At 36.6% G+C, this 25,082-nt stretch overlaps 3 protein-coding genes across 3 annotated transcripts; 1 reads left to right on the forward strand and 2 right to left on the reverse strand.

The window, feature by feature from the left end:
* Positions 1–189: 189 nt before the first annotated feature.
* LOC136263928 (uncharacterized) lies at positions 190–1,906 on the reverse strand. The gene is made up of 6 exons (XM_066058578.1): positions 1,457–1,906; positions 1,255–1,327; positions 1,127–1,194; positions 930–1,067; positions 635–871; positions 190–576 (listed from the first exon to the last, which is right to left on the reverse strand). The coding sequence occupies exons 1-6, from the start codon at positions 1,785–1,787 to the stop codon at positions 428–430; spliced, it is 996 nt and encodes a 331-aa protein (XP_065914650.1). The 5' UTR covers positions 1,788–1,906; the 3' UTR covers positions 190–427.
* A 249-nt stretch (positions 1,907–2,155) lies between these two features.
* LOC136264775 (follistatin-related protein 3-like) lies at positions 2,156–3,810 on the reverse strand. Its single transcript, XM_066059544.1, has 5 exons — positions 3,345–3,810; positions 3,027–3,063; positions 2,648–2,741; positions 2,268–2,416; positions 2,156–2,202 (listed from the first exon to the last, which is right to left on the reverse strand). The coding sequence occupies exons 1-5, from the start codon at positions 3,420–3,422 to the stop codon at positions 2,156–2,158; spliced, it is 405 nt and encodes a 134-aa protein (XP_065915616.1). The 5' UTR covers positions 3,423–3,810.
* A 13-nt stretch (positions 3,811–3,823) lies between these two features.
* Positions 3,824–25,068, forward strand: LOC136263916 (alanine--tRNA ligase, cytoplasmic-like). Its single transcript, XM_066058546.1, has 22 exons — positions 3,824–4,217; positions 4,263–4,451; positions 5,066–5,211; positions 7,719–7,913; positions 9,481–9,625; positions 10,595–10,740; positions 12,614–12,722; positions 12,808–12,846; positions 13,364–13,472; positions 13,684–13,808; positions 16,924–17,068; positions 17,346–17,515; positions 18,429–18,542; positions 19,983–20,120; positions 20,260–20,400; positions 21,149–21,261; positions 21,360–21,468; positions 21,517–21,642; positions 24,351–24,470; positions 24,527–24,613; positions 24,669–24,782; positions 24,834–25,068. The coding sequence occupies exons 1-22, from the start codon at positions 3,936–3,938 to the stop codon at positions 25,008–25,010; spliced, it is 3,039 nt and encodes a 1,012-aa protein (XP_065914618.1). The 5' UTR covers positions 3,824–3,935; the 3' UTR covers positions 25,011–25,068.
* Positions 25,069–25,082: the final 14 nt, after the last annotated feature.

Genomic DNA, 25,082 nt, shown 5'->3' on the forward strand with positions numbered 1-25,082 from the left:
TACTTTGAGGTCTACTTTTGTCCACACCTTTTACTGAGTATAATGGGAACAAGCATTTTGCGGTCTGTTTATTCAGCTGCAATTCTGCCACCCCAAGACCTGTATGCAATTGCATGCATGCTGTTGCAGCGTTTGAGAGCCGCCAACATGCTCTAGTTGGCTACTGACAAAAAGTATGGAGCAGGAGGATAAAACTTGACAATTCAATTAAATTATAGATTTACATGACATTTTCATGATCATACATTACAATAGTACACTAACTATTCTATTGTACAATAGCAACTTGATAAATGTACTTAGTGGAGTGATTAAAAAATATGATAAAAATAAACGTTCATAATCTTTAATAAGCCAGAGTGATGTGTTGTATAATACAGGAGAAAGGATAAATTAAGGTTTTGATCATGGTATTGCAGCTTCATTGTTATGAATGCATTCTCTGTTTCTCTCCGTGCAGCTTTTTAACAAAACTTTTTATGGCCTCAAGTGCACTTCTACGTGTTTTTCTTGTTCTTCTACTTGTTGACTCATCGTTTATGCTGGGACGTACTCCTGATCCAGACACTTCGTCACCTAAGAACAAGATGGATGGATTACAACTGAGCTATAGCTATAGATGTCAACTACTTACTTGAAGGTTCAAGATCATTGAAGCCAGCTAGCCACTCATTTTCTGTTATAAATTGGTCATCGTCCTTATTAAATATTGAAAATAGTTTCAAAAATGTTGGCTTTGAAGTAAAGAGGTGGTCGATGTCTTCCATCAAGAAACGGAATTCATATTCTTCAGTTAACCTATCATCTTTGTTCTTGTCAAGACGTTTAAATGTCCACCTCAGCCTGTGGGTTCTGTGTAGAAGTGCTGTTTCTATAATGATATTATATTTGCAAGTATTTACTCAAATATTAAGCAGTCAAGTGCTTACCTAATGGAACTGCTTCAAGTGATTCCTTGTTGATTTCAGGTAGGTTTGAATGGTGCCGATGCTCGTACCAAATATAAATAGCTTTAAGGATTATCTCCTTCAATTCTTGCTCTAGCTCAGCTTTCAGCGGCTCAGCAGCTATAAAGGAGGCAACACAATAAATTGTATTCCAGTAATTATATAAAGTTATTTCCTACCTTCAGTGTTATTTCCAGTATTGTTGCAGAAATATTTCTGACATTTCACATTCTGATTGTTGCATGTACTGTAATAGCAAATTGTTGTTTTATCAAGTATCTAGTGATGAAATTCTTTAGCTGCTTACCAATATTCACATTTTTCTTCCATGTAGAAGGACTCTCCATTCATGTAGGTTTTGTTTCCCACTTTGCACGCCTCTGTGTAAAAGAAAAAAGTTCACATAACGTATCGAACGACCATATGAGTGTTTTTATTGATCGTTAACTGGGTATATTAGCTTAACTAGCTGTGGTATGCACGCGTATATGCAGACTATTAGTCCTTACCGCAATCAAGATCGATTCCTTGCTGAAAGGATCCTTCGATCAGGCTTCCATCAGGTCGGGAACACCAGCAGGCCTTTTCATAAAAACACTGCCTCTTCTGAAACGAGCCGTCCGGATTGCAGCTCGGCAAATACGTGCTGTTCACTTGCTCGTAGGTAAGGGGCTTTTCTTGACTGAGAAAACCCTGGTTTTTTGAGTCGATGAATTGCCAATCAGATACCACCTTTTGGATGCGGAGTGTACAAATCGATTGTTGTGCTACAACAAGGGATTCAGAAGCTAACAGCTGGAGTATTACCACCACTAGTACTGTCGATCCTGTTCTAACCATTTCCAGTTTAAGCAACTAAATTTATAATTTCACTGTTAAGATTCACTGTTCACTGATACAAGTTTAAGAGACTGCAGATTATTATTGAACTCACAACTATTCAAGCTTGTCTAAGCGTTGTTTTTATAGCGCTATAATAAGCACTTATATGTCTTGTGACCTTATATGGCTTCTGTATATACAATTAAATTGATGCCCAGGATGTGATTTGCTTTTTAACTATGTTTCCATTGTGACTGGAGCTATAGATAGCCAGTACAAAGCAGTTTAAGCTCAGAAATGCATTCAGATATAGAGGGCATCTGCTTAGCTAGTGTACAAAAAGGGCATAACAGTTTGTGTTCGTTATGATAATCATCATTTCTAATCTAAACCACACAGAGATCAAACTTACATGGTATAATGTTGGGAGCACCTGTAAGAAATAATCATGATAAAAATTGTGTCAGTGAGGTATATTGATTTTATTAATTCAATTACCTTCATAAATCCCACAGTATCCAAAGTGGAGCACATACACAGCTTGTCCTCTGTAGCAGCGCTTCTTGGTGAAGAGGCAGGGGTTCAAATATGTCTCATTGTCCGTCCCACATACTTCATATGCCGCAGTTGGGCAAGTGAAATTACATCTGTGTGTGAGAGTATCAGTAACCAAGTGGGATATTTGGCTGTAAATGTCTCCCAGTAGCCTCCCTAATAACACTGTTCCGGCTCTAAAAGTGTCATGTACTGTCTACTCTGTGAAATTATAACCATTAAAATTGCTGGATTTCAAATGCAAAATCTTTTGCATAAGGATATTTCAGTTCTGTCAGTTGTTACTGAAAGGAAATATAAGTGAGTGCTAAGGGTGCGGTTACCTGTGTGCACACGTTGCAATTAATGCCCCTCCCTCCTTGTGTTGGCTTTGTTGACAGGTGTAGTTTTCTGGACAGTGGACAGTTGAGCATAAATCTGTACAATGGACAAGAAGTATATATTATGTTGGTGCAGTAATTGTCTACATGATGTATTTGTGGTTCCCTGACACCATGGGGATGTAGGTCAATAGTATGTGAGTGTGGAGAGGGTGGTTTTTCATGATACCATGTCAGTGTTGGCACATTTACAAGTGTGTATTAGAGCTATTTTGATTATTTCTCTCTACCAGTCCCCCTACGTGACACGTCCATATATAACTAGTGTTAACTGCATTCCCATAATGGACAGACATTGAGATTAATCACTTCTCTTGCTCACCTGTGTCCACTTTAAACTGGGCTGAGACTGTTAAATGCTAGAAAATAGACAGCGTGCAGAGGTCAAGTTATGATTAATAAAATATTTTGGGAGTTCATTAAAATATATTAGTATGCAATTCTAGTCACATGTCAGCAAGTACTACATAATGTGTGGCTTTGATTTTTGCAGTAGTAGCCAATTATTTGTTGTGTTTGGCTAATCAACTAAGAAATCTATGGAATGCCATTTTCTAAATAAGGGTGTTTCCATGTGACAGTTAATTTCTCATTGCCATATGACCATCTACCTATGCACCATGTTCTCTTATATACTCACCTTCTGCCAGACTGGACTTAACCCTAGAGTCAAAAGTAGCACTATCGGCAGCATTGCAATGTAACCTTGTATCTCCATTAATCAACGTTACGTAGTAATAAGCTTTTAGAAAACACTATTGCAATTTCTAGAAGCGATCTGTCGAATGGTCCATTTTATACAATGGCTAATTTAACACTTGGCCAGTCACAAAACCATTGGAATCTTTTGAAATATTGGCTACTGGAAATAGCTGAGTGACTTGTGTAAACAAATTTGACCTCATGACAAGTTGGCAAGAGCAATTATTGCACAACATTATCTGTGTTGCGGTCACCGTAATTGGCCGCAATACGCACCAGGTATTGACTACAAGCCGGTAACACAGCTTATATCCCTCTAGTTAGAATGCTATCTCGTGCTACAAGTGTGGTTGTAACAAGAGATATTGGTCTTTGTCAAAAATAGTCGCGCACTGCTTGCGCGCCACAGCTGCCTGAGGGGAAATACCTCACAATGATTAGGCAGTTGCGCACGTGAGGTTATTAAGAGTGGACTTCGGTTGTAGAAGAGGGTGCCAGTTGAAGTGGCTAACAGGCAGGATCACTCTTTATGAACATAGGAAGATTTGTTTCCTCAACCGTTTCATTGTTAAAGTGTAAAGAAAGAAAAGGAATCATTATTCTAAATAGTGCCCATCATTATTGTTCACGTGTTGTCAGTTCATTCAAGGCCTCAACAGACTCAACCATGGATCCCACCCTTACATCCAATGATATTAGGAAAATGTTTATTGATTACTTTGTTCAAAGAGATCACACATTTGTTCATTCGTCATCGGTCATTCCACTTGATGATCCCACGTTATTGTTTGCCAATGCTGGCATGAATCAAGTTAGTAATACAATAATTGTTGTATATAATATCTATTTGTTTTAGTTCAAGCCGATCATTCTTGGCACAGTGGATCCCAACAGTGACTTTGGAAAGCTCAAACTTGCTGTCAACAGTCAGAAATGTATCCGTGCTGGAGGGAAACACAATGATCTCGATGATGTAGGAAAAGACAACTACCACCACACGTTTTTTGAGATGCTAGGTAACTGGTCATTTGGGGATTATTTCAAGGTGGGTGTCCATCCTTTTGTAAGGAGTCTAGTATAGATGTTACCCCCACTGTGTACCTATATACTAAATGTGGTCAGAGGAAACCGTACCCACATCAAGGAGAATGTTCTTCCTTTACTCTGTGTGTGTGGGTCTAAATGTTACGTGGTCTGCAATATGTGTGTGTTCCTGTTTGTTTATTTATATCCGTTATGATAATCTCTAATGGAATCTGTATAAACTAATAGATGTTACTATTTATATCACAAATGCTTTTTGTTCCAATAATGTTGTAAGTACAAATCTCTTTTTGCCATATGCAGCCTTTCCTGTGCCTTGAAGTCAAATACAAAGTCTTACTTGAATGAAATAGTCCATATATAGTCTAAATGAAATCATTTCCATGCGGCTTGGCTTCTCCAATGCAAACTGTTGTTGGTTTCAAGTGTTGTTATACACATTACTTGCAATTTTTGAATATGAATTCCACATTCACTGGTTGCTTGACTGAGTATTACATCAGTATGCCAGCACCTGTGTTAAGAAATTCGACACCTAACTGTCATTTCATAGTAATTTTTTGTTTGCATTTGTCACATATTTTTATGTGTGTGGTGACGTATGATCCATTGCAGAAAAAGGCAATAGATCTTGCCTGGTGTTTTCTTGTGGATGTTCTAAAGCTCCCTAAGGATCAGATGTATGTGACCTATTTTGAAGGCTCTGAGAAATACAAGATACCAGCTGATGAGGAAACCAAACAGATATGGCTTGATATTGGGTATGTGTGTGCATGTATGCTACTATGATTGTGTGCATGAACAATTACTTTATCAAGTCCATTTAAATGCCACAGTGCTGAAACCTTTAATATATTTAAATGTACCAAGCTGTGATATTACTCTACAAAGTAATCTAGATCACCAAGGTGTCCAGATTTCAGCTACCCTTTTGATAGGTTTCACCCAATGTACCATCTTTGACGTAAGCAGGATTCGTGGCGCTGTGTAGCTGGGTATGGGATATGACACAAACAGGGCTTGAGTTTACCCAACGTGCCTATGGGATGCGTGTACGAAGATTTGTACTAATTTTGGTAACCTGTGAACACAGCAGTGAGCATGTATTGTGTTGCTAAGTTAACACAAATATAATATTGCGTTGTCTGACCAACGTTGTATTTTCTGCTTTATCACCTTTCTTACATAAATATATGCTTTGAGCTTTGAATATTGGATATGTTGGCCATATTTTATTGGCAACTGTAATAGTGCCTGAAGGTTCTAAGAAATTGATTGACTTTTGGAGGTTTGCAAGTACCTTGTTTTAGTGGGAAAACAAATTTGTTTCAAATCTATTTGTGTATATGTGTTTTGATAAACCATTGACTCATATGGTCTATTAAGTGTTGGTTGATTTAATGATTTGTCCATGCCAATATGATTACTGTAGCAAGGTCTTGCAATAGAGTATGAAAGGTTTCTCTAACGTGGACATGTCATGAATATACCTGTCTATAATTTGTCCAGTTCTTTTATAATTACCTAAAACAAACATCTGTAGACTTGTATAGTAATATCAAAGACCCTTATGTTTATTGCTGTCATACAGTTACATATATCAGTACTTTACAAGGTCCTTAATTCATTCATGAATGTAATGACATGTGCACTGTGTTTTGATGCATATCCTTTCTACACGAGTGATAGATTATTGATGGTATTTTAGAGAGAGCCTGTGGCATGCACAAACAGTTAAATTTAGTTGCGTGTATTTCCTGCCTTGCGGCAAGATTACCCAACTCTTCAATTTGTTTTCTATATAAGCTGATGATCATTAGAATGCAATTAATTTTAAATCATTGTTTTTGGGTGGAAGCCATAGATGCACATGGATGTCACTTTGTTTCCGATTTTTTTTTTCCAAGCCAAAAGTTGCGGGTAGCAAAGTTGTTTTAACAAATCAGGCTACTCCATTTTGGTTAGCAATTATAATCCCAATAAATAATGTACTACTCAATGAATAAGTCAATGAATATAGTTTACAAACAGAGTGATAGTTTAAAGTTTGAATAGCCTAGGTGGAATATCATAGAATAGTTCATGGATGTATTGGTTAGTTCTTGACTAGTACTGCAAATCTCCATAATTGTTGGCTTGATTTCTCCATAAGCATAGCTAAATCAACATGCTTCAGTGGTGTATTAGTTTCCATCTCTTCTCTACCTTTATCAATGCATCCATGTTTGTTCATATCCTATATCATAATGGATTACTTATGTCTGTTAACAACACGTGTGCAGGTAAATATGTTTCACTGTAAGATAATAGCAATGTGTACACAACTTGTATATAGTTGGTATACAAGTTTATTATGCAGCACTTGAGTTTAGCAAACAGAGTCCAGTCCTATAACCACAGATCTATGATCTTCAATGATGATTGGCCTGTAATTAATATTCTGTATGACTTCCTGCAAACTTTGTACTCTGGTGTTAAAGTAGTGAGTGGTTAGTTTGCCTCTAGACATAACACTTAATACCTATTGAAGAATAGTGGTATGTAATGATATGCTGTAATTTGTTGGCCACTGGAAGCTAGCATTAATCCAGTGAAACTTTGTGACAAAGTTTTATTAAGCATAACAGGTCACTTCAATGACACCATATAAGGGACTTTACAAAGGCTATGGTGACCTCACTAGTTTTAAGATGATGCAATAGAGGCTGGGGTGGAGTCAAGTGCATCATTACTGAAATTCTTCAGTTGCTGTTTACAAAAATATTGCCAACAGAATTTGGTTGCTTAAAATTCTGGTGCTAGCACCATGATCTCAGTTTTCTAGAGGCGTAGGGTTTGCGTAGGTAGTTAATGTTAAGTGGGATTTATCTTTCCTTATTTCTTAAAATTTTAGTGTAGCCAAAATTCCTTTTGTATTTTGATAGTGGAATTAACAGGGATTGGTATGAGAACCATAGCTGTATTGAAACTGTTCATTGTAACACTACCTCGCTACTACGCAGTTCAATATTGGATTAGCATGTAACTCGATATTATGATAATGTTTCAGCTATGCATTGGGTTTAATTTCAGCCACTGCTGTGTGTATTTTGCCAAGTATTTGGATGTGATAATGTAGAGCATTGACGAGGGTTATACAGTGTAACTTACGATGCCTGTATAATTGTGCAGAAATGTAACATTATAGTTTGCTTTGGTCTAACTACTATTTTAAAAAAAATACACTTGTAAGATCAATACCATTTGTGTGGTGCAATTTTCGTGACAGGATTCCAGCTCATCGGATACTTCCATTTGGTATGGACGACAACTTTTGGGAGATGGGGGAATTTGGTAGCTGTGGTCCTTGTACGGAGATTCACTTTGACAGAGTTGGTGGGAACAGAGAGGTGCCACATTTAGTCAATCAAGATGTTCCGGAAGTGCTTGAAATTTGGAACGTCGTTTTCACTGAATTCAATAAGTATGTGTATCAAAATTCTATAAGGAAAATAGTACTGTGGAAAATGTCATGTGAAAATATATTTAGCAAAAAAAATTGTTGTAGCCAAGATGCATAACCATTAATTTAAATAGAGCCATAGTTCATAATTATATTAACCTGGAATGCATCTATTAGACTTGTTATTATTTAATTTTATTATAGCCATCTTTAATTTTATTACAGCAATAATTTTAAAGCAGCTGAAGTAAGGTTCATGTATTAAATCTGTGGTTGTGGGTGTTAAACTGTTTTTTTAGTAAACAAGTTTGCATAAGGATTGCTTGAAGCCATCATAACTTAACTGACAGATGTTGTCCTTTGTCTCTCGGCTGCTGAGGTCTTCCTTCAGAAGCTTTGATAGAGTAATTTAATAATCTGTAATTGATGTTGATTCACTGTTTGCGGTTTCAGCACTTTGTATGTGGGACGCCTATTAAGTGCTGACAAGAAAGCAACGCTGATGTAGTGTTACCAAAAAATGTTTCTTAAGAACCTGCAGTGGGCTTGGAATGCGGAGGAATAGGTAAACTGTATACCTATCATTTGACTTCTATTCTGTACTGTGCAAGTTTTAATGAATTTGACTACACTCTATTTGTTACCACTTTGTAGTGCAAACTGTTTCTAAGAAACTGAACATTTTCTTGTCCCATTTGCAACAGATGAATGACTCTTCTCTCACCACAAAATTAGATTCTTAGTTGGTTAAATAAATGTTTATTATTCATATTTTGTGGAGGATAAGTGGCAAAGCCAGCTGCCACAAATATGTATGTAATTTAATTTAATCTCGTGATTTCAGTGGAATATCTAGACCACTGGCTTCATTATTCAGTTTACATGTAAACATTACCTTAGAGCACAGTTTTGTATTTACGCTTTGTTTGACTGATGCAAGTGTCTTTGATCACAAACCTGATTTTTGTTAATGTGATTTTTTATGGTTGGCTTCTGTGGTACTTTACCTTTGATTTACCAAGTACTGTCATTCCACTGTAGCATTTACTATGGCTTCCTGGGTGAAGTAGGCTTGAATATGCTGGGAAAGTGATAGTATATATCCTTATTGTGGCGATGGTCAAAGGATGAAGCCACAGCCTATTTATGAAAGCATTAACAATATGTTGTGTAATTTATTCCTATAGATTTTGTGGCTTGATTTATGTTCAAATTCTCAATATCCTAATAGTCCCTGTTGATAGATACACTGTAATACACAATCTTCTATGAGTGTAATTCCATTGTCAGTCTGAAGGTGTTAATATTTCATGTAGTAATTGACACAAAAGGGATGAAATTGTAATGAGAATGATGAGTCTTTCTCACGTTACAGGGCACAGTGCGTCATTTCTGTGAAAGATAATTCGTGAATGTTTGGAATTTGCTTCTGTCAGTATAAACTATACAATTGGTTGCAAAAAATGCAGCTGAAATTATATCACACGTATTACAAGTATATTGTAATCCTATTATTGAAATTTAGTATTGTATATTGGACCCAGTTCCAAGTATAGGTTATACGTGAAGTGTGCGTATTGTACTTTAGGGAAACTACTGGAGAGATGACACTGCTGCCAATGAAAACAGTGGATACTGGCATGGGCCTAGAGCGAATAACATCTGTAATCCAAGGAAAATGGAGCAATTATGATACGGATCTTTTCTTGCCAATATTTGCTGCAATACAGAAGGTAAAATGGATTATTGCCAAGTGTCAAATTAACTTTTAACACTTCATTGTTATTGATCATATAGAAAGTTCAGGGTCCTTGTGTGGTGAGTCACACTAAATTTGTGTTAGGTGCCTGGCAATAATCAGAATTTGTGATTGTTTTCAATGAGATATTTTATTAATACCTTAAAGTGTTACCTCAGTGTGTCAAATTACCTTAAATGGACACCTTGGGCTGCTTATGGGTGGAGCAAATTTATATATTTTCCCAGAAGCACCTTGGAAGCATCTTAAAGTATTTAAAATACACAAAAAATGCTAATTTAAATCCAAGGTGGATCCAGGAAGCTACCAGTTGGTTTGCCAAATGGCAATTAGTTTCGAGTTTTCTACTTGGCCAATTTTTATTAACCAATGGTTGTCACATTTAGATTATGTCAAATACACTAATGGATTAGCCACTTCAGATAATCGTGATTTACTAATTGTTACATATTATGGAGTGATTGACAGTCATGTTTAGTTCAGTTCAAAATATTGTGGTTGTCATGGCATAGTCATACAGTTTCTCCATCTGGACTCAACCTATAACAGATGTTGTTTGTTTCTTTATCACTGCATATTAATCTTCATGATTGGTTTAGCTATCTATTTAACAATATTAATGCTAACAAGTTTTATGCATTAGGTTGCACACTCATTCCCTTTGTTGTCCTGTCTATGAATTTACGTTTGTGGTACTGCTTCTTTCTGTATCAAAGACATTCTGTTGAATTTAGTATTAAATTTCCTTACATCCAGAGGTATAACATTACTGGTTAACTAGTTTAGTTATTGGCTCTACACACTTATCAAAGAAAGGCTTAAGTGCTTCCAATTGTTTCGGATGTTTTGACTTTGTGATGAAACAGGACACTTTGTTTACATTTGCATGCAAAATAATTGTGTTAGGTGGTCTTTAAGTGTTAATACAATTTGTTATATACAGGTTACTGGTTGTAGAACATACACTGGCAAATTGGGAGCAGAAGATACGGATGGCGTAGACATGGCTTATCGGGTGATTGCCGATCATATCAGGACATTAACCATAGCTATATCTGATGGAGGGAAACCAGACAATGCTGGCAGAGGGTAAGAAAAGTGTCTCTGTTTTACTAATGCCTTTCCATCCGATCATTGTACACAATAATTACAGCTTGTGTATGTTATCACACTTGCTTGTAGATTGGGTAAATACTTGAAGGTGTTTGTACAAGCAGTTGTAGGCTTGTAACCCAAGCTGGAAGTGTTAAAATTAGACTGACATGAAGCAAAGATTTTTTTGGTCGTACTGTGTATTAGTACTTGATTTCCTTAAAGTTATGTGCAACACATTTGAGAGCTTGTAAGAGGTACCATTATATTTGTATAAAAGTTAGGTGGGAACAAATTAAAAGGTCTTAGTTTTACATTTGGTCAGTTCTACTCATTTTGCTAGTTCAGTTGTTTCTGTAAATAACTTATTGCCTGAGGGCAGTCCCTTGCATGCAGCCAACCAGTGTGTACAGCTGGAATTTTTGTGTAATTGATAACATGCATGTCTGTCTGTGATTATTGTGTTTATTTATTGTCTATGCTGTGTGTGATTCCAACCAGTAGTTCTACAGTAAAATGTTGAGTTGATATATCATGCATGTAATTTTTTAGTGCAATTTGTTGCTTACGTTAGATAAGGATACTCTTCATAGAAATGATGCTACAAGTTCGCATGCATGCGTACTCACTACACGTGCAATATATAACGTGTCTGTGCACGTATGTATGTTTACTCGTTTGTTCTATTGCTCATGTGTAAGTGTATTTGTTAGTATGGCACACTTGTGTACTTCTGTGCTGTGTGGTCTCAGAAATAGAGTAGTGTGGTAGGTCAGATTGCATGATGAACAACATGTGTGTGGGGCAATTATGACTCACAAATAAACACAGCTAACAATAAGAAACCAATATGATCAACTACCACCATCACCTCCTGGTTACACAAGACCTATTCATTAGTGACAATGGCATGGTCTGTGTACAGTGACTCATCTGTGTTCCTCACTTTCACAACTGAATAGCATTACCTACCTCTGGGATGGCTCTGCTAATTGAATAATTCGCTGATAATTGTGTAATTGGCTTAATTACATTCATATCACCCACTGCAGACAACCACTACCTTTAATTGCTGCAGACAATTTTGCTAGCTAATTGTGGTCAAGTACATTGTTATGGTTTGTGGGTGAGATTTTCTCTAGACAGCTACATTTCACCTTTGCTAGTTTACATTTTCAGAAGCTAAATGTGTGTATTTACCTGGTATAGTAGCCCATATTACCTTAAATGATTTTTTCGACCCATTGTTTAAAGTGTAAAATCTATTCAGGTCACGGTATATTCTTTAGTGTGTAATTGTTGCTGGGGTGATAGATGCTTATTGAAACAGTGGTATTTCAATTCAGGACACTTACAAAATCTACAACTGCAGCAGTGAAATAATATATATATATATATATATATACACACGTCTTTTAAGCAGAACGTTAGTACAACCACACAGCTGACATCTATAAGCAATAACCACTCTCTTTGTTATTCGAGCATTTAAATAATTTGGCATGTCTTCCATTACCTGGCTTTCATTTTACTCCAGTTTCATTTTACTCCAGTCTTTATTTGATAAGCACGTTATGTGAATTACAGTTTGCCACTTTTTATTATTCCTTACACATTATAGGTGAAACCATACATTTACACTAATGTATACATTGTTCACTGGTTGATTATTGGCCCATTGTCACTGGTTGATTATTGGCCACGTTTGTAGTGTACATAGCCCCCAATATATTCAATGGTATACTTGTGTATGTATTTCATATGTTCTATTGTACTGTACAAATGTTTGTTTATTTATCACTTCTCCCCTTAATCATTTCTTACCGTAACAAAATAAACACTTAAAACTATTGATGGTTTGTGTATCCAGGTACGTCTTGAAACGTATTTTACGACGTGCTATCCGCTTCGGTCATGAAAAGATGAACTTTAAACCGGGGATGTTTGCCAGTTTAGTCACAACTGTGTGTGATATTCTTGTAAGTTTTTTTTAGGTGATGTTTAATATCATGTTTATGCAATAAGACACATGTGATTCTTTTGAATTGGTTTTCTATTTTGTAGGGAGAAGCTTTTCCAGAGCTGATGAAAGACCCCCAAATGGTAATGACGTGTGTATTCCTTTCAGGCTTCAATTACCGACCAACTATTGGCTGTTTGTTAATATTATTTGGGCTATCCAAGTTGAGATTCCTTTTAACAATCTCCCTCTAGTTTCTGTGATCAAGAGATGCCCACATTTCTTATTGTCCATTTTTTGGTTTTAATAATATAATTTTGTTTTCTTAGTACAACAATGTATACACTGCAGTTAGCAGATTCCTATTGTGCACAAGTTGTTCCTATGTGAAGGTAGTTTACCCAATATAGAAATCTCTGCATGAGTATTCAGTAATATAGTTCTGGTTATCTATTTATTATGCAATTTTGAACTTCCTCATTATGTGAATAATTGTTCGTTGATGTGATTTGTATTATGATGTCAGGTAAATATTTGTAAGTATGCAGTTGTAGGGTAGACTTAGAAACGGTTTGAACACAAATGGCATCAGTTTTTGTATGTTACTAAGGGTGGAGTGGTGTAGTTGTCATGGACTTTTTTAAGCCGTGCCGTTGTTAGGTGATGGATGTGATAAATGAAGAAGAGAAACAGTTTCTGAAGACGCTCTCACGTGGCCGACGCATGTTTGAACGCACATTGGCGAAACTAAAGTCAGATGAAATACCCGGTAAGTAAGATGAAAAGTAGCTAAAAAATGTTTAGTTTGTTTGTTTATCGTGTGGGTAGCTTATGTGGGTCTCTAGCTGTTTATATTTCCATGTCATTGTAGCCATAATATCACCTTCCTCTTGGCTATTTACCATCAACTGTAACTTTTGTTCTTGTGCTGATATTGGCTGGTCAAATTCTTTGTTGAATAATGTTTGTTTTTCCTTAAGGTGATGTTGCCTGGAGGCTGTACGACACATATGGGTTCCCTGTTGACTTGACAACAATCATGGCAGAGGAAAAAGGAAAAAAAATCAACATGGTTGAGTACGAGTCTGCTAAGAAACGTGCACAGGTACAAAAAAATTCTTCCTTGCACATCAAAAGAGAAGATCGTATATATGTATGTGTTGCGGCTGGAAGGTTGCCTTTTTCTGTGTTGTGTTTTGCTTTAATGGAAGTATGCTAGGGGATTCAGTATACACCTGTTGTATGTGTGCTCTCCAGGAAACAAAAATTCAATTTACAAGATCATCAGTAACTGTGAATTATGTGCATCTAATTGCATGTCCGTGACCTGTAGCATGTGCCACCTGGACTTTAAGCTACCTAGAAAATGCCAGATAATTACACTTCAGTGTGAATTGTAACTCCGCTACTTTGTGTCTATATTATGTCACGTACACAGGTCTTTGCTAAAGAATAAACTTTAAAAATTTGCTGATAATGTCTGCTACGTTTCTTTGATTAGGATTCTGTGCTTTAAGTTATTCTTTGCCAGCTGTTATATGTTGTTGTATGGCAGGCGTGAGCACTCAAATTGAGACAGTTTATAAGCGTTACTGACTTTAAGCAGTAATGATTCTGTTGATATTACTAGTCTGGGTGCAATCCACCCATAAAGAATTACTCATTTTTAAAGATGAAATAATTCAAGCTACATATGTTACTTGCACAAGAAACAGCAACAACACGCAATCACAGCATTATCCAAAGAGAGTAATCGCTAGGGAACCCCAATGTAATAAATATGTTTACATACTGAAGCACATTTAAAGCCCTCTGTTTATATTGTACTATATGGCTGTCTTTTAGAGGTCATAGAATAGTTGGACAGATAGGTAAGACAGGTACAAAGGGACACAAGTTGTGGTTTTATGTGTTCAAGACTCATTGTGTAGAACTCTTTTAACATGTAATGTTTGCTTACAATGTTTCCTAATGTTTGTGTGTGAGTTTTGTGAAATGGTAGGTATTAACTCCCTCACCGCTAAATTGTAGAGGTTCCAATCTACTGCTTCTGAACTTACCCACCATACCATATAATCTTATAAAACTATATATCAAATTACTTGCTATAGAACAAAGAATTTGATTGTCAAGTTGCTGTTTACACAAGAGCAACCATACGTCCATTATATAACTTTAAAATGCAAAAATCGATCTAAGTGAAACCAAACGTGAAATTTCACAACTTTACAGGCTAGCACTGTTTATAATAATACAACAAACATCATTATCCTGTTTACAGTTGCAGCAATTATCTCTAAGTCTGGTTTTCCAGCATTTGAGCAAGTGCACATGTGCATACAGGCACAAGGTCACTGTTTTGAGACATACAAAAGTAGCAACACGCCACTCCAACCTATACAATCCCTCTCTTTACTGTTCCTCTTTGTTAGTAGTGCCATTATCACTTCGAAGAATCGTCTACCATGCTTGTTGCTGACATTCTAAAAGTACGCGATTGCATCATCTAACTGCACGATAGTGCACGAGAGGCTGGTTATCCCTGTTCCCGTTAACTTAAGGACATGTCTGCTACAGGATAAGCACAGGGGCTACTAGAACGCTCAACTGAAGTTACAGAGTGGTTAGAATGTGATGCTACAGTTGTTTATGTATTGAAACTGCCATATGGTGATTGTGCAGTGAGAAGGTTAAGATAGCCATAGTACTGTATCTTAAGCTCAATCGATGCTTGACTAGTTGCTTAATTGCTTATAAGGAATGATTCATTAAGGCTGAGCAGATTTTAATTATTTATGAGAGTTCATTAAGCTGATTGCATGCCAGTCTCACATAGATCAGCGAACTGTATGTGTTTCTATACAGGAAGGACTATCACAACCAAACGAATGCGCTAAACACTGTCGAATCACGTTTGTTAAAGCCACAAGAATAGTTTCATTTCCGTAATGTAATTACACGAAACAAGGAATGTAGCTCGAAATTCTACCCGTAAGGGATCTAATAACATTCTAGGAAAGCTTAATTTTGGTTATGTACAGGGCTTTGCGGTGGTTGATTTTCAGTACATTGATGATTTCAACAGTTGACGCTGCTATCTGGTAACACAGCATAACTAAGAAATTTGTAATGCTATAGAAATGCGTTGTGCTGTAAAGGAATTTTTGTATGAGAAGAAATTTTGTAATAATCCTCTGACTTCATTTTCCAGACAGATTACATGGAAAATAGGAACATAATCTTGTGATTAGTTGTAGCTTTGTAGTCTAGCAATAAATCAGTGTTTATGTCCTGTTTTCATCTTAGCTGTGCAGTCCTGTCCATAAATAAAGGCTGTTGATCCTGAGTGATAACACAGCTCCATGTGTTAATTTCCTTTTGATGGCTTTTCAATATGGTAAATCAGTTTTAAAATTTTACTGTGTTTCTTAGCACAGTATTGCATCAGCAATCAACAGAACAATTTACAATTTTGCTTATATGTGAATGTGGTGGTTTACAAGGTGCCGTAAATTGATCCTTCTTAACAAGGCATGAGTGCAATTTCTTTCTGTGTATTGCATCCCATACCTTGACTATTGGTGGCCGGATCGTTTTACATCGTTCACTCTACTGCTTCATCACTGGAAAGATAATCAGATAATTTAATTGTTGTAGCGATAATGCCATTTTTGTTTCTAAAGGAAACAGTCGCTAGGTCCGGGTATCTAAAGAATTGTAATTTGAATATTATTGTTAACACAAGTACCGTGGCAATGCTGAAACCCTTGTATCAACAATTTGTTTTCCAAAGGGATACGATTACAAGTTCATTAGATTAGCAATTATGCATACTTTAAATATGGTTTCCTCGACCTGCATGTTTGATGATTTTAAAAATTTTTTGTACAATGTGTGACACAAAATGTGATTTATTATCTTCAAAGGTTTTGTACCTCACCACACAAATTTTACAAAACACGTGCAAACGATTATGTGTACTCCTAAATTTGTAAACTGTACAACTATATGGTTCCATTAAACTCCATTAATGTGTGACTGTTCTTCAAGTCTGACATGATTTGATGTCATCATTACACACCATATTTAGTTTACCATCACTGTTGCCTAGGTAGTGTATTTATATTTTATGGGGAAATTACAATAATGGGGCTAAACGATGCTTTTAGTAAAAATCGTTGCGTATGATCTTTTTAAATGTTTGTCTGTGCTTACATTAGGAAGTTGCTAAGGGAACTGGGACTGGTGTGGATGACTCAGTGAGCCTTGACATACATGCTATTAGTGAGCTGAAAGACAAGGGATTTGTGTCCACTGATGATGCTCCAAAGTACAGCTACAAAGCAGATGATGCCGGAAACTACAGTGAGTGTTACATGCCAAAATCTTGTTTCCGGGGTAATGGAAACCTTTTATTGTCATCCGTTATGCTGGAAGTGCACTAAATTGGTACACGGCTTCGTACAAGCCTTACGAGTAATTAATATATTCTGGTTATCATGTCTAATTTAAACTATTGTGCTCTTGTACGATTGTAACACGCTTGGGCTAACTAAAGTCTTTGTTTGCATTACAATGTGTGCTGACTTGAAATTTAAGATATTATTTGGTATATGAATTTTGTAATCTTCATCAAATACAGCATTTGAACCGTGTGTTGGACAGGTCGTTGCACTACGATGCAACAGACAGTTCGTACAGGAAGTAAACAGCGGACAACAAGTTGGAGTACTTCTAGACAAGACCAGCTTCTATGCTGAACAGGGAGGACAAATCTATGATACAGGGTTTATGATCAAAGTGAATGACGAGGTATGTAACCCCAAAGTTTACAGTTTATAGTAAGTGCTGTATAGGGATGGTATAAAGGACATTTGTACATGAGCTTAGTTGGATTATTCATAAATAGTTTATTTGGCATTCTTTTTTAACAAGCTGTTATATTCTCACAATATGTACATAGCATGAATGTTTTCTCAGTTAATTGCAGGTGGGTTCGTCAGTTTTTTTTTTCAGACTTGCTCATCAAAGGTTGCCTTGTCTATTTGCTTTAGTTACCATGGTTGCTTCAATAGCTGTGACAAATTTGATTTCTTGAGCGTTCTCATTACCAGCACAATAGAGGGATATTGTAGTTGATCTGACAAATTAAATAATGTATTTTATCTTTATTGCTCATGATGTACAATAAATGCTTCAGAGGTTTCATGTGGCTTCTGTGTAGAACAGCATATGTATCACAGTCAGCATATGTATTACAGTCTGCCATACAGTATACTTTGTATTGTGTAGTTTTGGTGTGTGTTGTAATAGAATATATCAAAAAATGAATTTGTAAAACTTGTTGTTAGCACTATTCATGAAATAAAAGTATGTGTATTACAAATGTTTCAACATCTGTTATGTGTTTATCAACACTACACGTGTACTTGAAGTATTTGTGTAACTGTTTTGCTGCTTGCTAAATAATGGATTCATTATGGACTTTTTTCTCTTCTGCTTGTCCATCTTCTGCTTGTCCAAGGATCACTCCTCTACCCCATGGGATGTATCCCCCACCTAGCTTGAGTAACCTGTTTACAAGCCTTTTGTTTAGATCAGGCAAGTGGACCCGCAAGGACAAAGCGAGTACCTGGGTTGGGACGTTATGCGTACATACATACCTGCGTGCACACACTCACATGCACATGCACGCACTCTTAATCTGCTAATGTTGCAATATTAGGAGACGGAGATGGTTGTAAAGGATGTGCAGGTTAAAGGTGGTTATGTCGTCCACATGGGCTCTGTGGAGGGCACCATCAAAGTTGGAGACAAGATGAACCTTCTGGTGGACACTGTAAGTCTTCATACAGTTTGATAATGAAAATACCATAGTGTATAATAGCTGTTCATCCTACTCATTCTTGCTATAAAATTCAGTTTATATTTATGACAATTAACATTTCATGAATAAATAGAAATTTTTACTGTTATTACAAGAATACCTTATATTGAATGTAATATTATTGAAGCTTCTACCATATGGTTTATTCTCAATGAATAAAGAAATTCATCAAGTTAACACAGATAGTTCTTGCTTTTATCGTCTTTGAAGTTAAATAATCTCAAGGTAATTTTATGTGTCTCAGTAAAGTAGTACCGTATACAGTAGGGATCATGAAGGGTTTGCATTTTCCCTTCACAAATAACATCTGAAAACTAGCCTCATTTCCCCTTCGTAAAAGTTTGGCCATTGAATCAAGCTCAAATGTGTGCTCAGAGTGACCTGAAATATTTTTAATATTTTTCTGTAGAATTTTGCTTTTTAAAATAATAACTCTTTTTACGTGATTGATGCCTCTAGCCAAGCATAACTCAACTAGGGTTATTGCTACGAGCTTGATTTCTTCACTGTTCAACATTGAGCATAAGTCATGCTTTTATGCCTACTGTTGACTTGTGGGTAGCGTGTCAGTGGCTTTGATACCGTATAGCTGATAATTTTCGAAGGGTTTTATTGTCAGATGTTTCAAAGATTGAAAATAAATTCACACATCTGGTTGTTCTTCAAATATAAATTCCCACAAGTGAAAGCAATGATCCAACTTTGGAGTGATTTGCTTGTGTATTCCTCAAGTTTTAGCTCAGTACTACTGATGATAATGGGTAAACTGTATCATTACTATGCCAATAACCAGAAAACAGGTGATCCAGAATGGGAATTGATGCCGTCTGCTCTAGAATCTATGGTAGCTAGATAGCCAGCTAGCTACGAATGAGCGCGATCAAACCAGTGAATTTACTCCCCTCAGTCTTCTCTCCAGTGCACAGGGGTGGGGATTATTCCATCAGTAAGTTAGTTTTGGGCAAACATTCACATATCTTCATAATTTGTGACACAAATTTCCAAAAATCCACCCGGACTTTGAAATATACACTCTTCGAAATTAAAATCCTTCGAAATTCAGATTTTGCTTCTTGTGCGAAATTTTCTGCTGTGAAAATAATCTGCTATATGGTAGTGCTGACTATTACATTTATAACGGGGATCATGACTGGATTTATTGTGGAGGTGCCTCTTGTACTATTCTTTATTTGTAATGCTTTGTAACGGCAGAATGTAGCTGAAAATGAAGTGAAATGACCACGTAACTTAATCAGTAATTGATATTACTCATAGTAGTGGTAAGTGTATTCAGTTGTGAAATTATTTTTATGTATGTCTGACATCAATCTTTCCTTTAATTGGTATGTGCAGGTTCACCATCATAAATTACAATGTTTTCCTTGTACTTAGGATCGTCGTCGCCTGGTAATGGGGAACCACACTGCTACTCATGCTCTAAACTTTGCCCTGCGTAAACACATTGTAGTTGCTGATCAGAGAGGCTCCCTTGTAGCACCAGACAGATTGAGATTTGATTTCACTGCTAAAGTATGCTCTGTGTGTGTAGTGTGTGTGGGTGTGTAGTGTGTGTGGGTGTGTAGTGTGTGTGGGTGTGTAGTGTGTGTGGGTGTGTAGTGTGTATGTGTGTACACATATGTATGTGTATAATTTACCTGTATACATTCAGAGTGCTATGACTAGTAAGGAGGTTAAGGATACTGAGGAGACAGTGCTCTCTCTCATTGATGGTGACAATGCAGTTTATGCCAAGGAATCACCACTACCAGTAGCTAAAGAAATCAAGGGAATTCGTGCTATCTTTGATGAGGTAAAAGTCACATGCAGTCATCACTGACATGATTAGGATCTGCATGTATACCTGATAACATAGTTAACCCTTAACCCTGCAGCCATTTTAAACAACACAAACACTGAAAACACATCATCCAGTACACCGGTTGGTTATAATGATCCCATCCTTCGTCACATCTGATGAACCCAGAACTTCATGTAGAACTATATTTTTTTGTCTTGTTCACATTATGATGAATAAAAGGCCATACTTTGTCCTATAAAAAATTTGCATGATACCATTTTGTTCATCATGAGATGGTTATTCAGCTGATATATATCACTTGATTGCTAAAATGGCTGACAAGCTAGGACAACGATAATGCCAGAGTGAAAAGAAACAAACCAACTTAATGCTTTTTAGTAGGTACAGTAAGCTGTTTGTTATTTGTTAAAAATATTCAGATAGCTTTTGGTTCTTGACAGTTAATAAAATTTATGTTTCCTGAAAGATTGGACAAACACTTCATAAAAAAATATGTTTGTTTTGAAACCAGATATGTAAATTCACAAAAGTTTAGTGCATTTTTGGTTGTTGTTTTTTTTTCTCCCAAACCAGTTTTCTGAATTATGTGGGTTTAAGGGTTAAGGTACTTAAATTGAGCATACACAGTTACATCATGTGATAGCATTTTACGTGTTATACCATTTTTGTTAGGTGATTTGTTCTGAATGTTATGTTGTGTAAACAATGTTAATACGTAATGTGTTGGTTGTGACTTCAGGTGTATCCTGATCCAGTAAGAGTTCTAACTATTGGAATTTCTGTTGACGAGGTATTGAGTAATCCATCAAGCTCTGCAGCAGTTGATTACTCCGTGGAGTTTTGTGGAGGAACGTTAGTTATGCCAGTAATGTGTGATGTAAATTCATAGAAGTCTACCGTGTATTTTACGTATATGTTACGTTTATGGAATGCATTTGCATTCTTTACAGCCATTTACTCCATGCTAAACATATTGGCTCATTTGCAATTGTCACTGAGGAAGCAATCGCAAAAGGAATCCGTCGAATAGTTGCATTAACAGGACCTAGTGCAGTGAAGGTAACATAATGAATTGAAGTATTTAAATGATCTTGGAACACACCATAGGCTCACCAACGTGCGGAGAAATTTCAAAAGTTGGTGGAGAATTTGAACTCCACTGTGACTGATGGCTTGAGTACTGGGAAGTTGACCATCAAGGAAGCCAACAAAACTGTTGTGCAATTGCAAGATGTACGTGTGTGTTGTGTGTGTGGGGGGGGGACATGTCTTTTAACATAACTACAATGTGAGCACTTATTACTGAATTGATAATGGTGTGCCAAATAGTTATTAAATGCATAACTGTAACAAATTGATCAAGTTGACAATTGCTGTTCTTCTAATCCAAGGCTAATGTGAATTAAACATGGTGGACAAGAAATGGCTGCAGTTGTTCAGTTTGCACTAATGTCACTGCAACCATTTCTTAACCACTGCTTTTTTATTTTTCACACTATCCTTTTGTTTGAAGGCTTAAACCAGTCTAGTATTCTCTGAATGTTATATTAGGATATATGGCTGCTCTATTAGAGTATCGTTATAGTGTGCTTGATATATAACTCAGTTCCATTAAATTGTAAGGGTTTGTACCTTGGTAGTTTACAAGACTTACAAAAAGTCTCTGTTACCTATAGGCACCCAGTTAGTTAATACTATCCCTTCACTTAACCCATCACAGCCAAATTCTGTGGGACCACTGGCTGAATTGCCAAATTGCATCATACTAACCATCCTATGCACAGAACTACTTAGTATCCATATATCTAAATGCCATATTTATTTGGTTAAACTCCACACTCGACTGTGGCATTTAAATATGGTACTCGCTATAAACTAATCTATTGACTTTACCTGTCTCCATCAATGCATAGCACTTCTTTATTGCCAAATAATTATTTGTTATCAAATAATACTTTTCAACCGAAAAACAATTTAAAACTCACCTATTATAAAAGGTTGTACCTTGCGCTATTAACAAACGCACACTACTCCGGGAAAAATCCGGTTATCCCAGAAGCGGGACCGTCCGCTTCAGTTCTAGAGCATCTTGATATGAAACATGTTTTATATATAATTACACAAGTTATAGCAAGGCTGAAAGTTTATGAATGAGTTATGATGCCATGCCCCTAATTATCTTTACAGTTAAGGGAAGCTAGTGCAGGCGGGCAACAGAAAAGTGAAACAGCAACTAAGACAATACAATTGTCACACACCTGTAACTCAATCATGCCTAATTATCTTTGCAGTGAAAAACTCTCTTGGGATGGGACTGAATTTAAGCTAAAAGGACATCTCCATATTTTTCTACTGCACTATGGAACACTGACAAATCACAAGTAATTCTATCATATCTACTGTAGCAACTGCCTATGAAATCTACTTGTAGATCTTGGCAAGGTAAAAACTTTAACGGAATAGAAATTCATCAATGCAAAACCCAAATGTGTGTGATCACGAAAGTATTGTGATTTGTTGTCCCACTGCTCTGAAAAAGCTACCTGATTTTTTAAACCAGCCATGTGCCCACACGGGATACACCCACCTACTGGTTTGGAAAACTGTGTGTCTGCATGTTTGTCCACACCCACGTAAACAAACAAACTAAACTTTGAACTACAGAAAAATAAACCCTTATTCAATGAATGAAGGTTGTTAATGTACTGTATTGAAGGTTAACTTTTGTTGTGGTGTTCACTTGAAAGGGGTGTGGCTGATCACATGTGAAACCATTTAATGGAAGATTACCTAAGTAATGTGAAAACGGCATTTAACAACCAAAACACAATGTAGCTGGCCTTGTAATTTACCTGGAATGATGTATCCTTTCAAGTTGAAAGGGTGTGACATGGCCCCTTTGTACATGAATGAACATTAAGAGCAGCCATGGGGCTTTGTCAAGAGAATTTGCTACTGAAAACACAGTAGATAAACTATAACTAGTTGAGAAGATACTTCTGTGTGTAATTTGTGGTTACGCTTTCTTATCGATACATAGCAACATAGTTATGAAATACATTTTTGATAACTTAGTAATTTGCATGTATTCATTTACTAAAAACAAAGCAAAGTATAATTATGTATCATATTGTGTGTTATTTATCTACCGGCAGTATTTGTTTGAGACTTTTGAGTGCAGCCTCATATTAGCCGTTGAGTATGCTAATGTAGCACTTCATTATCATATGTGACCTGCTGAGTGAAAACCCGACTTGTTGTGTATAATTCTGTTTTGAGATAATTGCCATTGAAATATATTGGGTGATAAACACATGCTACAAAAATAAATTTAGACACATTTTAATGGCTTTAGTTATCAGTACAAGAAGACACGTGTCTAGTACATCACTTGATTCACCAAGTACACATTTTGACTTATATCTATATCCACCATAAGAAGGTGATTCGAGCTTAGAAGCAGTGGCAATAAACAAACATGCATAGCGTGACTCATGTTAGCTTCATCGTAGAGAACAGAATCAGATAATGCCCCCAGTTCATGGTGAACATAATGGCACAAGTCCCAACTCCATATCCTGTTGCACTCGAGGCTTATGATTGATTAAATGAGCAGCAGTACTTTACTTTCTGTATAGGCACAGTACAAATCAGCTCTTTTTGTTGTCTATTGCTATAACTCCAAAAGTACTCACCAAATAAGACTGAAACAGCCCATTTTCCCTTTAGATGACAAAGGAGTTGTAAAACTAAGTTGGAGATAATGCAAACAAGTTGGGTTTTTACATATTATGTGTGCACGCATGTATCAGTGTGTGTGTGTGTGTGTGTGTGTGTGTGTGTGTGTGTGTGTGTGTGTTGTGTGTGTTGTGTGTGTGTGTGTGTGTGTGTGTTATACTTGGCACAGTATATCATATACGTTTTCACATTCACATTGACAGGAATTATCAGCTGCAGTAATCTCCCAATGGCGTAAGGATACTATGAGAACTACACTGAAATCTCTCAAGAAAAAAGTTGATGACACGGACAAAGCTAACAAGGCCAAGCTAGTTGATCAGGTACCACAATCATCTACAATCATGTGATCTCTTTAAGACACAAGTGTCATTTATAGGCAACAGAAAAGGCTAAAGAAATAATTGAAGCAAACAAGGACGCTACTGTGGTCATTGAGGTTTTAGACGTGCGTGGTCTAACAAAGGTAAACAGTTGTGCTATATTATTACAACTAGTTACGCATCTTCATGTATCACCAGGCACTAGATGCTGCCATGAAGCAGTTTAAGTCCCTCTCCCCCAATACTGCTGTACTACTGTTTTCAGAAGATCCAGATGCCAAAAGGATTGTGTGCATGGCCCAAGTACCTCAGGTATTTGTTTTAGCAGATTTTATTGTGATTATCACTTTGTATTTTGTGTAGGTGGTGGTGTCCAAGGGTTTGAAAGCAGATGAATGGGTGAAATGTGTTTCTGAAGTGATTGGTGGTAAGGCTGGAGGCAGAGACCAATCTGCTCAAGGCTCGGGGCCCAACGTACACAATCTTACGGTGGCTGTGGATAATGCCAAAAAGTTCTCCAGCCAAAAATTGGAAACATAGTTTATCTATCTAATTGCTATAAACACGATATTGCTGTTTAATAAAAGTCTATTTATTACCTGCTGGCATTCT

The sequence above is a fragment of the Dysidea avara genome, chromosome 8 (assembly GCF_963678975.1).
Source record: "Dysidea avara chromosome 8, odDysAvar1.4, whole genome shotgun sequence".
Classification (NCBI taxonomy): domain Eukaryota; kingdom Metazoa; phylum Porifera; class Demospongiae; order Dictyoceratida; family Dysideidae; genus Dysidea; species Dysidea avara.